Source organism: Euprymna scolopes, chromosome 33, assembly GCF_053919585.1.
Source record: "Euprymna scolopes isolate OS-2025 chromosome 33, ASM5391958v1, whole genome shotgun sequence".
NCBI classification, from domain to species: domain Eukaryota; kingdom Metazoa; phylum Mollusca; class Cephalopoda; order Sepiida; family Sepiolidae; genus Euprymna; species Euprymna scolopes.
The window spans coordinates 36,217,861-36,235,871 of NC_136514.1; the positions used below are offsets into that span (position 1 = coordinate 36,217,861).

An 18,011-nucleotide genomic window follows, 5' to 3' on the forward strand; every position below is an offset into this window, starting at 1 on the left:
CTTTGGAGAGTGTGAAGCCAACCTTTACTCCTGCTTGCAACCTCTTCCTCACAGAAGAGACATGATGAGTCTATTTCTGCTCTATTATTATTTTCATAGCAAGTGCTTGACTGAGCTTCAATTTATGATCCCTTGTAAAATATTCATAGCAAACACATGTCTAGCTACAACCACTGTCAACAATTTCCTCTATTATCTATCTGTGCCTAAAACTAAACGCAAATTTCAGGAACTAAGTTTCTTTCTAAGAACTGCCCACGTGTGGAACTCTACCACGGAACTGCTTTCCAGCTAACTACAGCATGGTCGTTTTCAAGTCCAATGTAAACAAATTCTTGTTGAGACATCCTATTAATTAATCCAATTCCACCCAATTTCCACTACTACCTTACACTCATTAACCCTTATCCTCGAGTGGTCTTTAGGTCTTGATAAATGATGACTCCCTTGTAAAAAAAAAAAAAAAAAAAAAAAAAGGAAAAAACAGAAGTCCAAGAAGGATTAATAAAAGCCTGACTAGTGATAGGTTAGTTTGGAAATTAATTTCTTCTTGCAACATATGTCAGGATGTAAAACGAATGTTAAACAAAATATGATGATGATGATCCAAAGATGATGATGATGATGATGTTTGTTATATTAAGAACGTTTTGGCCGATGTAACCTTCAACTTTTTTCGTGGTGCTGCTTTTCAAATCGGTAACCTTCTAGTTGAACTAAGAAAAACTTTATAGAATTTTGAACTGAACTCTTTATTAAATCCACGGTCATAGATTATTGCATCAACCATGAGCAGGCCATAATAACCAAGAATTAAAATAAAATTAACACTTCTACTCAGTCATGTAACCAACAGACTTTTATTAAGTGGATCATGTTGAACTTGGAATTCTGAATTTCAAACTAACCTTTTATTTAATCCATGAGAGTAGCTGGCTTTCATTCCGTTAGCTATCACCATATAGAAGTCTTAAATAATTTGTAATCATATTATCACATATTGCCTATAATCAGGATTGAACCTTCAACCTCCAGAAGATTGTCATGTAGAATTGACTAGCGGGAGAGAGGGGTGTGTAGAGGCGCCAGAGTGTAAAATATGCTTAAATATATTTTAATTTGTCCAGATTTCGTATATATTAATTATAGTGTCGTGATTTCAAAAGTTGAAAAAAAAAGTATTTGGGTGCCATCAGCAAGAATTGAAACCAAATCTAGTGAAATTACCACTGTACCAATGTGACATGCATATGAACTGATTAAAAATTAAAAATAAACTAACATGGATGTACAAAATGTATAACGAGTTGTTAAATTTTTACCCATTTTTGACCCCCCTTAAAAACTATTTTAACCGACTAAAGACCCATAAAAAAGAATGGTCTGTAAAAAATCCAATCATTTGAGGCGCCTAGCGCCGCTCTGCGACTTTTAGTTTCGGAGGAGATAAAGTTTGAAAATATGGAGACAGACAGAGATACAGCCTTTTATATATCAGATTATTTCTTTGCACTTTTAAATCTGTGCATCATGTGTCCTTGCGAGGATAACATTCAAGATGATAACAGTAAATTTCATTTATATAGGGAGGTTGAAGGTTTAATGCTGAGTACGAGCTATACTCGGAATAACGCTTCTACCCGATCATGACTGATGGAATTCGAGCATACTATCCCTGTGGATTAAATAACCGGTTCCGTTCAAAATTCTGTGCAAATTCCCAAGTTTGACAGAAAGTATTCAGAGTTCGACAAGAGACACCTGAAGAGGGTTGGAGGTTACATTGATTTTCGAAACAATAAATAAATAATAACATTCAAGATGAGAATAGTAGTCCGAATAATCCAAATAATCTAATTCATCAATCTCCATCTAAAAAATTCTTGAAACATAATAAAGAGTTAGTTCACAGTACTGGTTTCGGAGTTTGGCATAAAGATTCCCAAGTTTGAAAAGATGCATCTGAAGAAGGTCAGAGATTATATTGACCAAAATCTTGACAAGATGAGTAATTTGAAGAATCCCAATAATTTGTATTATTTTTGAGATGAAGACTGGTTATTCATATTATTTGGGTTCTTTGGACTACGGTTCTCATCTTAAGTGTTAGCATTTTCGCAGCATCTTGGTCAATGTAACCTGCAACCTTCTTTAAGTGTATCTTGTTGAACTCAGGAATCCGCACGGAATTTCAAATGAAAATTTCTTTATTTAATCCACATGGGTAGCATGTTCTTGTTCCATCAGTCATAACTGGGTAGAAAAGTCCTAAGCAATTTGCAATTGTATTTTGAGTGTTGCCTGCACTGAGGATTGAATCTTCAACCTCCAGAAGAGTGTAATTTTATAACTTAATTTTACCTTTTTACAAAGATCTGTGGCATAGTGGATAAAACACTTGGTAAAATTCAGTTGTAAAATGACACTCTTCTGGAGGTTCAAGTTCGAAAAGATGCACCTGAAGAAGGTTGGAGATTACATGGGTCAAAACGTTGGCAAGATGATGAGAGTTCGAAGAATTGCAATAATGTTAGCTTAACACAAGTATACAAATCATCTTTACTTGTACGTGAAACGTGCTAAGACAATGAATCGATGCTGATAAACCATGATCGCCAACTTCTTCGAAAATCATCTCGGCTATCGACTGTGCTTGACCAGTCTCTGACCCATACAGCAAAAGGAAGTGACCCGTGCAACATGATGGCATTGTGAAAGAGACAGAAAAACCTGGAGGTACAAACATAAAAAAAAAAAAACATAAATATAGGTATATGCGCAACACTTTACGTATGTAAAAGAACAAAAGGGGACGGAGGGCAGGAACTGTTAAAACCAGATGAGAGGTTTGGTTGGATGGTTTTTTTTGCTTAATGGCATATCAACCCTTTTAAGCTTATTTAATGAAGAATTCAGTAACTTTTTAAAAATAATTTTGGTGCTTCTACAGTATTTGTTTTAATTACTATTAAATGAAGTGAAAACTTATTTTATGAAAAATATTTCTTGTTACTTAAATGTCTGCCATATATTAATGCACCTTGTAAAACGTTAAGTGACTATGCGTGTGTATGCATTTCAGTAAGAAACTAAGAGCGCGTAGCATAAACGAGGGTGGTGAAATGGGGCAAAGTAGTCCCAGGGTCCAGGGGTTCATACCATGCAAACGGTAAATTTGCAACGGGTTTGATTATCAGAGTTGTTGTCAGCGACCTCAAACACCTCTAAAAAAAAAAAAAAATAAATAAATAAAAAAAATAAAAAAAATGGTTGGTGTTCTGTTGTAGCATAAGGTAATATTATTTTTTTCTACTAGTTTGAGTTTACGCTTTTTCTAAAATAATACCAAGTAAAAATTTACCAAAATTTATTATAACAGAAAAAAAAATTTATTATACCAAGAAAAAAAAAAAGTTACTCCTTGGCTTCAAGTTCACCCATATGCCTATAAAGCAAGTCAGCTTGCAAAAAAAAAATGTGGAGTAACCTTGTGGGTGCTTCTACAGAATTGGGACGAGATTTTTGGAAATTGTAAAACTGAATTTCACATGAAAACAATGCTATCTACGTATTCCTCATATTTTTAAGATGATTATATCCAAAAATTAAGAAAATTGATAAGGTAAAATAATTCAAATATAAAAATAGCCAAACTCAAACTCATTTCCTAGTGAGGGCGCCTTAGGTGACGGGCAATAAACTCGTCTTCCTCAAAATGATGATGCAACACCTGGAAGGTATGCCTTCTGGCACACACGAACAAACATTTTGGCGCTTCTACACTATTAGGACGAATTTTCGGAAATCATAAAACTGAAGTTCACATGAAAACAATGGTATCTACGCATTTTTAAGATATATCCAAAAATTACGAAAATCGATAAGGTAGAAAATTTTTTATTGAAAAAAAAAAAAAAATAGAATTTGAAAACGATCGTAAGACTCGGAAGTTCAAAAGGGAGGTAATTTTCCGTTTCGATTTAAACTACAGGGTGGTCAAAAAGTCAGGTAACATGTTAAAGGTAGAAAAAACAATATGATCCATTATAATCTCTATTCGTTTAATATTATTTGTTTAAATATTTGAGTGTAATATATAAACTTACCCCTCCTGATTTCTGGCTTTGGGGCTATGTAAAGGATAGCGTTTATGGCAAGAAGCCTGATACAATAGCGTCTTTAAAGTTATTTATTGAAGAGGAGATTGCGCGGATATCAGCTGACATGATTACACGTGTTACACAATCAGTGGTTAATCGCTTCCAGCGATTGATAGAGAGAAATGGGCGACAATTAACAAAATAAACATATTTCATGTTTGTTTCATTTTATATTTCAATGTATGGTACTTAAATATACGTGTATTGCTAATATCGTTTTTCTTTAAAATGTTACCTGACTTTTTGACCACCTTGTAGATGGCTGCAGCTTTTCACCTGCTAACACGATTAAAGTTTTTTTTAATAATTCAATAATATTCAGGTAATTTTGACTGCATAATTTGGAAGCTACCATTGTAACTTATTAGAACTGACAAAAAAAATCAGTTGAAACCATTGTTTTTTATCTAAAAACTCCATTTATCGACTACAAAATCTCGTTCCAATAGTGTAGAAGCACCCAAATTTTTATTCTTCAAGTTCTTAATGTCTTCAAATATTTATTCATGTTATTTTGCTTGGTTTGGCTGTTTTGTTTTACAGCATATCAACCCTTTCCAACTTATTTAATGCCAAATTCATTAATTTTGGAAAATTTTTTTATTCTTTAAGTTCTTTATGTCGTTTAGTGTTTGGTTTAATTGTTTCATTGAAGAATGACGACTTTTATAAGTTTTCGGGTATGCTGAAAACGAATATCACATTTAAATTTGGCAACGACAAGTCGTTTTCTGGATATTTAAACATTTCCCATCAATATATTAGTTAATGAATGTCAGTGGTGTTCGCCATTCTTAACATGGGAAGGAGGAGGCTTTATAACACGCATGCGTAATAGTACTTGTTCAGTTGGAGAAAGAACATGGCCTCCAGTAAAAACATAACGGATTACATTGGATAATAAAAGTTTTAATATTCAGAAAACTACTTCATCCCTTTAATACTACTTAAGGATTGGCATTGTCTGGGAAGTATAAACTAAGAGACAGTCAACTCACATTAATGCAACGTTCACAACTTCCACTCGTTCTAACACTCTGGGTTGTCTAATGTCTGCATCCGTTTGTGTGTTTATTAGTTATTAATTCCCTTCATTCTCATGGCAATTGTTTGGTGGCCTGGAGGTAAAGGCTTGGCAAATGGTGTCAAATGTGGCTTCATGGCTAGATTTGAATCTCCCGACCAGCAGCTACTGTCATCCTACGCTGATGATTACATAAGGATGGAACACTAATGCCTGTAGGTATAAAAGAATAATGATATGTATGTATAATGGTTGTATAAATTAGTTCCTGGAGGTAAATTCAATGAAACCCACATGATTATTAAAGAGCGCTCAATGGAGGACAGAGCTGGTATATAGTTTGTTTATTATACAAGCATTATTGGTTACATATGTGCATACATGTTTCAGTGGAGTCCTAATTTAAGGAGACCACAAAAATATTGCTCCTGTTTTTTGGTCTGTTGAGGTGGTCTCCTTGAATTAGGATTCCACTGAGACATTAGAGCAGGTCGATTTTGAAACCCCGGTGATGCACATGTGATAATAGTTGGGGTTTGACATAAAAAATACCCACACAAAATATTTTTTTCAAAATCGTTATCTTCGCTTGAGGAAACGACTTTAAAAGTTGAAAAATTGCAGCTATTAAATGTTTTTCGGTGAATTGTCAAGTACGTCCCGTCATCAAAACAATCCACATCGTTAAATAAAATGAGTGAGGATAATGAATTAATAAAATAAATATTTATTGTAAAGATAAAATTGTTTTTAAAATAATAGCGACTGAAGTTTACTTTTTCATTTCAGGAACTTCTTTGGGTGGGGACATCTTAGATTTCACTGTGGTATTTCACACGCTTGTTATTCCTATTGAAAATTGACGTTTGTTTATCTTTTAATTGAGATAATTTACAATTTTAGGCTAAAGAGCAAATTATTTCGAAAGGAGAAACTAAAAAGGCTTGTTTAAAATATATATTATTATATTTCAAGTGTCTGACGTGACTTTAAATGTATTTGTTTTATTCACTGAAGAAATTTTTCCCGTTGTTGTAAGTTAACTTTTTACTTCTGTAATTTGTTTTTCGATTTCACATCGAATTCTATTTGAAGGATTTATTAAAAATACGGTAATATTCCAGTTTTATATTAAAAAAAAAAAAAAAATGGCCCATAGAATTTTAGGTACTTGTGCATTTTTGGTACCGTGCTGAAATAACGCTAATATTTTGAAAGCCATTCTTAACATGAGGGGACGGTGTTTTATAACTATTCTGTGCTTCCACCTAACAATTTAATATAAAAGACAGCGTGGAACTTGAATTTAACCCCCCAAAAAACTGCTTAAGAATAGCACAGTACTAAAAATGCATAAACACCCAATTTTCTTCTACACATTCTTTACGAAACATAACCAGGTAAATTTTTAAGTTTTTCTACGCAATAAAAAATTATTTTGCAGAAAATTAGTGGCAAATTTTTTATTTCTTTTATTTTTAGGGAGTAATTTTTCGAAAATTATAGTTTTAAAATTAGATAACATACAAAGGTTAATACGAGTAGATAAGGGTTTTCGGTACTCGTTCATGAATGGTATTGTGCTGAAATAACTTTATTATTTAGAAAGCCATTATTAACACAGGGGGAGGGGAGGGTGTGTTGTAACCATTTTGTACTTTCACCTAACAATTCAATAAACAAATATCGTAAAATTAAATTTAACTTGAAAATACCATTAAAAATAGCATGGTAACATATATGCACAAGCACTGGTTTTTCAAACACTAAACACTCGTTTAAAATGGCATGGCTACAGCAAAAATGAATCACTTTATGGATAAATTCATGTTATTGAAGGAGGAGCTAAAGTCTGTTAAAAAAATGTCTAAACTAAACACTACTATGATCTGGTTTGGTCTGGTCCTGTCTCTTCAATACATCTAATTCAACTCTACAAAGTTTTTTATTACTTCTTATCATTACTAGCACTTTTTTTTTTTTACATATGAAACTGGAATATAGCCTAAAACAATTTCCTTCAGTTATCATCCATTTATTTATTTTACCTTTCAGATTTAAAATGTCAGTAAAAGCACGACGTTCGGTTTTAACCCGTGGTTCACCAAGATTTGCTGGTCCACCTTGTCGTTTGGATGAAACAGCACCCCCAACTTTACGACAAGTCATCCAGTTTAGTTATTTCCTCGAAAACAGTTATCCCCACTTAGAATATAATCAGATCTCTAAGTTAATTGCCAAGGAAATAATTAGTATTTGGCAAGCATTCAATCCACAATTGCCCTTGTTAAGGGAACGTTATATAGGACAGAAGATAAATATATTTTGCTATAGGAAGGCCAAACAGATTGACAGGAAATCTCTTTCAGCAACCAAAGTGAAAAAAATGAAGGACCAGCTAGACAGACTGTTTGATATATCTTCTTGTAGCTGTAAACTTCCTGTCTTGAGATGTGATGACTTTGCAGTAAAGTGCAAGACAGAAAATTGTCAAACAAGGCACATAGTCTGCACTTGTCCTCCTAACAAGAAGGTAAGATTAATTTTATAGTTTCACCTGCAATTATGTTCCCTTTTTGTGGAAAATAAAATAATATTTGTATTTATTATTTATTCTGAATCTATTATTAAACATGCACATTTTGCAATTTTCAGGTTCGACTAGAGGACAGAGCATATTTAAAAGACCAGAGAGAAAAAAAAAAGGGCCAAAAGGTTATTATCAACTGGGACCTATCGATAAAGATGCTATAAAAAAAATACCAAAAGTCTGCTAAAGTGGGTAAACTGGAGAGGCAGAACGAAAGACAGGAACAAGCTTCCACAAATATTTCGATACAGTCATCTTCTAGTGAAAGAACAACAGATGACAGTTTTGATCCAGGAAGACAGCTAAAGGGACCTTACAGCCTTTTAAAAATCCCAAGATATTCTATGGAACTTATCAGAGGTGATGTATCTTCCAATCTTGGTGCATGTCTAGCTAATGCCTTTCTGCTGGACTTTAAACATATGGGCCTTCTTCACCCAAAATGAAATTTGAAGGACATAATTTTAGATAAATCCAAAATTGATAGAGAAAAGGCTAAAATAAAACTACCCAGTAATTTGCAGCATGTCCATCAAAATGAAAATCTACTTTGTGTTGGAATTGATTGTAGAATAGATAAGGACACTTTACAATACAAAGAAGTTGTGGATGAAAATGGTAAGAAAAAGATAGTGAAAAACAAAGGAGAAGAACGCCACTTAACTTTCACCAGAGAAACAGGAACGGAGAGTAAATATCTTACCCATAGAGTGATACCGAATCTGGGGGCAACTGGTGTTCTCTTAGCTGAAGATGCTGCTGCAGTTTTAACAGAATATAACAGTGTGGATACTGTTAAGGCAATTTTGGTTGATAATACCAGTACAAACACTGGCTGTGAAGCAGGACTTATTACAGCTTTTGAAAAAAAAACAATTAACAAAAATTTACATACTATTGGCTGTTCACTTCATCAAAATGAACTGCCATTTACAGCAATTTTTAACTCAATTGATGGAACAACAAGAAGCCCAACAACATTTACTGGTCCTTTGGGGAAACTTTGTATCAATAATTATGAAGATTTGCCTCAAGTAGAATTTCAAAAAATTAATGACCCTCTAGATCATCATCATCTGACAGCAGAAGTAACAAGTAATTTAAGTGGAGACCAGAGGCTACTTTTTGAGTATGCTGTTAGCATTTCTCAAGGAGAAGTTAATCCAAGATATGCAGCTTGGAAAATTGGGCCCTTGAATCAAGCAAGATGGTTAACATTAGCTATAAGGTTAATGTGTTTATGGACCAGAGGTGTCTATCCTCAAACACTCCATGATAAATTAAACATTCTGGTCAAATTTATCATCCAAGTGTATGCAGTTAGTTGGTTCGAGATCAAAACTGACAATAATTTTTCTAACCAACAACAGTATATTTTTAATCTGATCCAGAGGACAAAACAACAATCAACTGAAATTCAAAATACTGTTTTTAACAGTTTAAAATATAGTGCTTTTGGACTACTTCCGAAAAATATGATAATTTCGATGCTAAATTCAGATGAATTGGAAGTGAGAGAAGAGGCCATTAAAAAGATTTTGTCCATTAGGTAAATAAATATTCATCCATTAAATTTTATTATCTCAATTTACCCAAACAGATTTATTCATATTGCATCACAAAAATATTAAAAAAATAAGTTTTTTTTTTCTTTTTTCAGAAATAGTGAACCACCAAAAAAAAAAGACTGAAAAAAAAATTACTGCTATCAATTTTGCAGCCACACATTGGTCATATTTGATTGATCTTTCTCAAACTGGAGTTTGTGAACCTGCACTTACAGAATGTTTTACAAGTGAAGAACCTGTAAAATCGTCTATGACAGGAACAAAACTAGAATTTCCTAAATTACCCGCCCACTCACAAGGAGTGGAAAGAGCTGTGAAATAAACAACAGAAGCTTCACAAGTTGTATATGGGCAGGAAGCAAGACATAGACACATAATTACAAAATCATTGTGCCACCAAATTAGATCTTCATTTTCCTCAAAAGGAAATTACACAGAAAAATTTAGTTTTATTATAACATAGTTCTTATTATTATGTTTAATAAAAAATTAAAATACATGGTTCTCTAACTTGTATCAAGTTGTTATATTTCGTAGTACATCTTCACATATTTTTGAATCATGAAATTTAAAAGACAGTCGCTAATTAGCCTTTTCTTACAGTTTTTGTTCAATCAATGTTGAGATATTTTGCTAGTTGTGATTCATAATTAAAATTATAATTCATGTATTTATTTTTCTTTCAATGTATTTCATATAAATATATCAATTTTAATTAAATTTTTTATGAAAATAGTAGAAATTCAAAGTCAGTTTCATGTAAAATGCTATGAAAATTAAGGATTTCTCAGCATTTTCCGTCACGATTTTTAAAATTAAATGCTCAATTTTCCTTTCAAGATAGGAATCTAATTTTTGGTATGTGTTCTTTTTACATCAAACCCCAACTATCATCACCAGTGCCTTGTTGATTTTCTGAAAAAAAGTTGCAAATCAACCTGCCCTACTGAGACATGTATGCACATATACAACCAATAATATTTGAATAATAAACAGACATATATATATATATATATATAATAAAATTTTGCTAAAACTCAAAGACTTACAGTTTTTTCATAACTTACTTTTATTTTATCACTAGTGGGGGGTACTTGGCGTGGCCTGGGTGTTTGTAGGTGTGTGTTGGGGTGGGTGGGGGGGTGATTAAAACAAACATGTTTTAAAATAAAAAAACGTTGGCCGGGTGTTTGGAGGTGTAAAAGAAAAAAAAAATTTTAGTAGGAAAGTAGGCTTGAACCCTGAACTTTTGACGTGGAGGTGGAAATGAAATGGAAAAAAACCTTGGGACCTAACCATCTCGGCCACGAGAGAAGAGGAATGAAAAAGCATCTTAATTTAACGTTTATAAAATGAAATTGACAGGTGCGAGAAACTTAAGTAGCGTGATTTTTGATCTTGAAACAGGACGCGGCTGCAAGTCAGTTTTCGCTTGTTTTATACTGAAAAGTGAAAGAAACACGTGGCGATCGAAATATCTGGAAAAAATAGCATGTGAAAGTCAGGCAAATTAAATACACATGCGATCCCCATTGATATAAAAAGTTTTAAGAAAAAGCAAGCCGAGCGAGAAGACCGATGAAAAAAGCCTTTTGCAGACATACACAAAAAGCGAAAATACATACATACACACATTTTCACTTTTATATATATAGATGAATTTTCCCATTAAGCTGTTTTGCTTGTATATATATATACATGCTTTTCAGAAATAGTGGTTCAGTTTAGACCCCAATACCCATTATATACATTAACAACTTTTCATCTGTTGAATATTATAGCACGGGATTGTTTTCCTGCATACTACAACATGGTCGTCTTCAAATACAATGTAAACAAATTTTTACCATAAGCAGTCTCCATAAATAATCCAATTTTCGTCCATACCAGTGATATTTGTTTTCAGAATACTCAAAAACCTATAAAAAGCGTCAATTTAACAGTGAATGCCGAGGTGGAAAGAAAATAAAAAATACCATTTTTTGGGCTTTCTTTTTACGCTTTTGTTTTACAAGTGTAGCTCGTATATTGTACATATTATTCCACAAAGAATTACAGAGGAAAGTAAACAAAATACAAATTTTATCTATATTTTAGGTTCAATCTTCTTTTATAATAGAACTCTCAGCTGTGGGTGTGTGTTTGTATGTCTGCTAAAAACTTTTGTCATCCACATCGAACAGGCACAAACCTCCTGGTATCATTAAAAAGAGCTATCTCGTGGACACATAATATAAAAAAAAAAATGAGAAAAATATTGTCAATTATTTAATGTAGAAATGTCGTTTTGTTTGGGCCCAACTCTTTTCCTGATCTACATTAATGATCTTCCAAATCACATCCTTACATCATTTGTAGACATTTATGCTGACGACACTACCATTTATGGTAGCACATCTAAGACAATAAACGACCAAGTTCTCTCCAATTCTCTCTCCTCTGATCTTGAGCACGTAGTACAATGGGGAAAGGAGTGGCTGGTTACTTTTAATGCATCTAAAACCAAGCTTCTCTCTTTACATCATCAACATTCTGATCCACATCTGGCATCATGAAATCTGGAAATGAATGGCTCTCGTCTTCAGGAGGCCTCAAGTTTTGACAAGCTTCTGGGCTTGACCTTTACTCCTGATCTTAAATGGAACACGTACATCAAATCTGTTGCCAAGGCCGCTGGAAAAATGGTGGGATCTTTCTATCGATCCAGTAAATATCTCACTGCTGATGCTATTTTCTATCTATATAAGAGCCAGGTACGTCCAAGGATGGAATATTGTTGCCACATCTGGGCAGGAGCTGCTAGAAAGGACTTGTCCTGCCTAAATAGAGTTCAAAATAGACTTCGTAGCCTCGTAGGAGATGTCCTTTTCTTTTCCCTGCAACCTCTATCTCACAGAAGAGATGTTGTGAGTTTGTCTCTGATGTATCGTTATTTTCATGGAAGGTGTTCAACTGAGCTTCAATCTATGATCCCCCCCTCGCCAAACTTTCACAAGAAACACTCGTCTAGCTGTACACACTATCAATAATTCCCCCCACTCTTTATCTGTGCCTAAACCTAAACGTAGATTCCATGAACAAAGCTTCTTTCTTAGAACTGCACGCCTGTGGAATTGTCTTCCGTTTTCCTGCTTTCCGGCTGACTACAATATGGTTGTGTTCAAGTCTAACGTAAATAAGTTCTTGATGAGCCGTTCTATATAAGTTATCAAATTTACCAAATTTTCATTACTAATGATTACTATATATATATTGTCCAATGTCTACTGTTCACTCTTTAACCCTTATCCTTGAGAGGCCTCTTGGCCTTGATAAGTGGTGATGCCTATGTTAAAAAAAAAAAAAAGGGGGGTCAGGTAAAAATCTTGGTTTTGACACTGTTAATCGCATATGCGCAAACAGTCGATTTGTTGTTTCATTTTAGAAAGCTAAATTTGCTACATCATAACATCTGTGTCATCATGGTCTGATCGATAATGTGTTCGCTTATGAACTTAACGTTTGCAAGTTCACATCCAACACAGCATTTTTTTAATTTTTTATTTTTTCATTTACAAAATTTTGGTTTTGGTTTTGCTTCTGGCTGATAGCACCAAAGTCCTATTTTTTTTTTTTTTTTTTTTTTTTGTAATTGACTATATATTAAAATATCATATTCAATTATATTTTATGAACGGGCAACGTCAGCCCCCTCTCCCCCCATGCTAGTTATAAATAAAAAAAAAAAAAAGAAACATATTCTCAATTAAATAACAGAACATTTCCTTTCATTTCCGTTTTTAGCAAGAATTTCTGGTTCGTTATTGTAGTGAAACTCGAAAAATAAAATAATTCAGTTTTGCTAAATTGGTGAGAGATTTTTCGTTTTCACAAAATATTTATCTCCCTTTTGTTACAATTAGAACTCTCCGGTTTCTTTTTTTTTTTGCAAAACTCAATTTTTATTAATTGTCTTTGAAAACTATTTTCATTAATAACTAATTTTCTATATTATCGTTTTTCGTAATTTTTGGATATGTTCATTACTGTGACATGACATTCAGTACATATCATTAGTTTCACTTGAAATTCAATATTTCAATTTTCAAACTTCGATAAAATAACGAAGAACCAAATTTCTTTTGTACACAAAATTTGGCAGTGTCACGGGAGAACTTTTTTTTATTCAGTTTAAAGAGCTCACATCGGGGATGGGGGGGGGAGACAATGTAATTTCATGACCGACAAACAAAAAAATATCAACAACAATACAATAACACGAAATAAAACATTAATTATCTGAACATTTATGAATTAAAATAAAATTAAGAAAACAGGAATTAATTTCTTTTTTTTTTTACGAAAGATAAATGTTATCAAAATATGAACTTTTTTTTTTTTTTTTTTTACACATTTTACTAAATCAAAATATTGTATTGTTGTTGGCATTTATTGTTTGTTGGTCATGACCTTGCATTGTCTCCCCCTGATGTGAGCTCTCCAAACTGAAAACAAAAAAATTCTCCTGAGACAAGTGCAAAAAAAAAAAAAAAAAAAAAAAAAATTTGTCAGAACGTTATTTTTTTTAGCAAATAAATAATTCAAAGTGTAGTATCTGTTCTGACACTACACTTTATCTTTTCTGTTCTCAGTCAGTGAAGAAGAACTCCTTCTAGACTTTTTATGCTTGTCCCAATACAGGGCGGCCATTTTTTTTAAGAGCTGGATTTTCTACATTAACCAACCTTGTGCCTAACTCTTCCCTCATGGGACAAGTAATTAGGGCACATGTAATAAATGACACCCTCAACTAAAACACCTCCCTCCAAAATCAGGTTCTACTTTTTTTTGGCCCCCCCCCCCAACAAAAGGAGGGTGGATCTGTAAATTCATCCTTGTCCATTCGTCTGTCCGCACTTTTTTCAATAACTATTCTTAGAATTTTTTGAAATTTTGCACAAACATTAAACATGATATGAGTAAAAAAGTAACAGAACGGATTTTCCAGGAAAACTCCGCTTGCCCCCCCCCCTAGGAGTGCCTTTCGGGTTAAAATGGCTAAAATTGACTTTTGTGCTTATTAAAAAAAAAACTGATAGCTTGAATTTTTATAAAACTTTCTGAAAAGTTGTAACTAACTGATTTCTATATAATTTTGTTAGTCTATACTTGGCGATAACTCTTGGGTGTGCCTCAGGGGCTCTTTTAAGGCTAATAAAACACTCCATTTTGGGGACTATTTTAACATATTTGTCCAAAATTTTCTGTGTATGTCTATTTAGCAGTTTTGCATGGTGCTGAACTCAAATTTAAATATGTTAAGGCCTTAGGGAGTTTTGGGGCTAAATGGGGAGGGGGGAATGATTAACTTAGTCATTTCTTTTTTTTTGCATGGTGCAGAACTGAAATTTACATATGTTAAGGCCTAAAACTGCACCGTTTGTTCATTTTCCCCAGGATTTGATGTCCACTGGGGAAATTTGGAATTAATGGGGATGGGGGGGGGTGCTGAACTTAGTCATTTTTTTTATGCCTCGTTCACTGTGCACTCACATGGGACCATGCATGCTTCACTTGTTTTTTAGGTGATTAGTGCTGTGGAATTTAGTTCTCTCCCACTGCGGGTCCTGGATATGACCTTAATCTATATCCGATGGTGAGGCTCCAGCTTGCGGGCTTTGGGGAGTGTGGAGCCACCCTTTAATTGCCATTGCTGACCCTGAGTGGTAGTATCTGTTAGGGTCCCAACTATGGGTTAAATAGAAACCGACTTGAAAAAAAATATATTCTATTAAAAAATTTTTCTTCAAAATAACTGGATTCGGCATTAAATAACCTGAAAAGGGTTGATATGCAGTAAAACAAAAACAACCAACCAACCAAATCTCTGCCACTGCAAGAACTTAGACACCAGGGTCTGAAAGTGGGATCGAGAAGTCAGTGCCCCAGAGGAGGGGCACTCTGACCTGTAAAAAATGCCTGGACAGGCCCGTCGGTATTCCTCAATGAGGGCACCTTAAGCGATTAGCAGTAAACTAAGCCCTTCTCAAAGAGAAAAGGTAAGGTCTGGGAGGGTGGATCTCTTAGACCTGCACAGAACTAAGTTCCCACTGCAAAATCAACAGGGCTCGGATCATTACAAGAATGGTCTAATAGTTTGATTTTGGGGGCCCGGGATAAAAATCCCTGTAAGGCTATGGTTACAAAAAATTGGAAGATTATATTTATAAACAGGGGTGATAAGAACTGACCAATCAGATGGAAACACACTTTGCTACCAACCAATCAGAAACCGGAATCACTCCATAAAATATGCTGAATCTCTTAAGAATGTCTGCACATAACTTTTCGTCTTCACATCGGAAGGAACTCTGCTATTCATCCCAAGATTTCTTCGGATTGGCTACCTATCTATTTTTCATCTAATCTCCAAGCTTTTGCACTTCAAAGTTTCTCTTGATTGATTTATATGTTTTTTTTTGTTTTTTTGCTAAAACAAGTTTTAACAAAACAAAATTAGGCACAAGGTCAATCAAAAAAAGTGGGGAGGGGTGAGGTCTATGGTCATCCTCATCACTGTGTCTTTAATTTGTCTATGCTAATCCTAACAAGACTTCTCATTCACCATAATACCATATACATACCAGGGGTTGTCCTACTTAAGATTTCCAAATAAATTGTTTTTTTTTTTTTATATAAATAAAATATATAGTTACAGTTCAGAGTACATGCCATTAAAGTACTTGTATTAAAAAAAAAACAAAAAAAAACCCACAGAGATGCAGCATTGTAGTGATGGGACAGGGATTGGAGCCGGGTTGATAGTGTGCGACTGATGAGCTTTTAAACTACGGAGTTGAATTTTCCGATTTGGTCCCCTCCCATGTGTGCATGTGCGTTTAGCGAAAAGTTAACCAGTTTATGTGAGAATAAATGACACAAAGTTAGACACGCCAGTAAAACAAAGTCAAAATCAAGAGATACAAAAAGAATTCTCAAACTGGCACATTTTAAACAGAACACCAGAACACCTCCTCCATGCCTTTAGATCCTGGAGTAGGTGGAAAGAACTTAATGGCTCAAATACCAGCATTTTCGTCTCATTCCTACACATTAGCAAGAGTCAGGCAAACAAATTCCTACTCACTCACATGCACTAACAAGAACAGGGTAAACCAACACACATACACAATGCTGCCAAATACTCACATCATATATTATTCACACTATGAACATTTTGACTTGTGACTACTAACCCAACTTTCTTTACCAAACATGTGTTCATAATTGAAAGTAAATTCTATATTCTTATCTCTTGTGTGAAAATGTTTTGTTACAAATTTTTTTTTTTTCAGTTTCTCTTTTATAAAACTGTTTATGCTCTTAATTAGCACTTACTAACTGGTGACCCTTCTATTCACTCAAATGTTTCATTTATTTCCATTTGTATATTTCCATTATATACATTATCTACATTATATATATATAGGAATTATGTATATACAGGGCTCTATGGACAAATTTATCTTTAGTTGACCTTTGACAACTAAATATTTTCATTTACTAGCCAAATAGGAAAGTTACTAACCAAACCCATATGATTTTCGGAATATGATATCTTGGCTCTGTGATGCGTATGTAGATCAAAAAGATTTTTCTGTATATTTTTAAATAAGTGTAATTCTTAATATACAACAAATTTTATGTTGATACTTGAAGGTATAAACATTCTGTTTTCTTCAGATGTTTTTTTAAACAGCCTTTTGTTAAAAAAAAAAAAAAAAAAAAAAAAAAAAGGAGTATATTGGTCTATTAAATTTTTATTGTTTAAATAATTTAACTTAGTTCATTTTATCAAAAGAAAAAAATTTAAAAGATATTTTTCACTCAGTAGGTGAGCCTTGGAAGATTGTCGGTGAAAGAAATACAATCACCAAAAGATAAGCGTTTCATTATTTCTAATTGCCACTTTAAAAAAATCACTCGCAAATGCGACTGTTTCACTTGCAATGTAGAGCCCTGATATAAATGAATATGTATAGAAGGTTAAACAACGCATTTTTTTTTATGTAAACAAATTTATTTGCTTAAATCAGATATATTTTAATGCTTTACATCCTTGTCAATGAAGAGTGTATTTTTCCCCCTCATTTTTTTTGGTCCACATGGTGTAATTCTGTGAGCAACAGTGTTAATCCGTGAGTCTTGATAACGGTTTGATTTAAAAAAAAAAAAAAAAAAAAAAAAAAAAACTTTTCATTGACAAAAATGTATAGGATTGAAATATATCTGATTTAAGCAAATAAATTTGTTTACATAAAAAAAAAAATGCATTGCTTAGCCTTCTAAACATATTCATTTATGTACGCGATTCCTATTTTTCAATTAATATGCAGCACTTCAAATGCAGGTTACAATTTCATCAACATATATATATTTATTAGTATTGGGACAATTAATAAGAATCGGGAATTGAAAAAAAAAAAAAAAAAAAAAAAAAAAAATGAAACATTTTGAGGTATCACAATGGAAAAAATTTGTGCCTATTTTCCAATGCCCCAAAGCGATTCTTTTTATTGTTTTCATTTGTTTAAAACTTAATTTTCCATGGCTTGTTTTAATAAGATTATTATTAGGATTAAAATTTTTGATTTTAAATTCTCAGTAAAACTAAAATCTGTAGAACACTT

General features: G+C 33.2%; 1 protein-coding gene across 3 annotated transcripts in view; it reads right to left on the bottom strand.

Annotated features, from left to right (window-relative positions):
* Positions 1–18,011, bottom strand: part of LOC145258191 (methionine synthase reductase-like) — a 130,970-nt gene that overhangs the window by 76,083 nt on the left and 36,876 nt on the right. For 2 of the 3 annotated variants that reach the window (XM_080116080.1, XM_080116079.1), the window contains exon 2: positions 2,564–2,730. The exons of the other annotated variant lie outside the window; for it this stretch is intronic. In XM_080116080.1, the coding sequence (XP_079972206.1) occupies positions 2,564–2,710 (147 nt within the window). In that variant the 5' untranslated portion in view covers positions 2,711–2,730. The remainder of the gene's footprint in view (positions 1–2,563; positions 2,731–18,011) is intronic. 3 annotated transcript variants of the gene reach the window in all.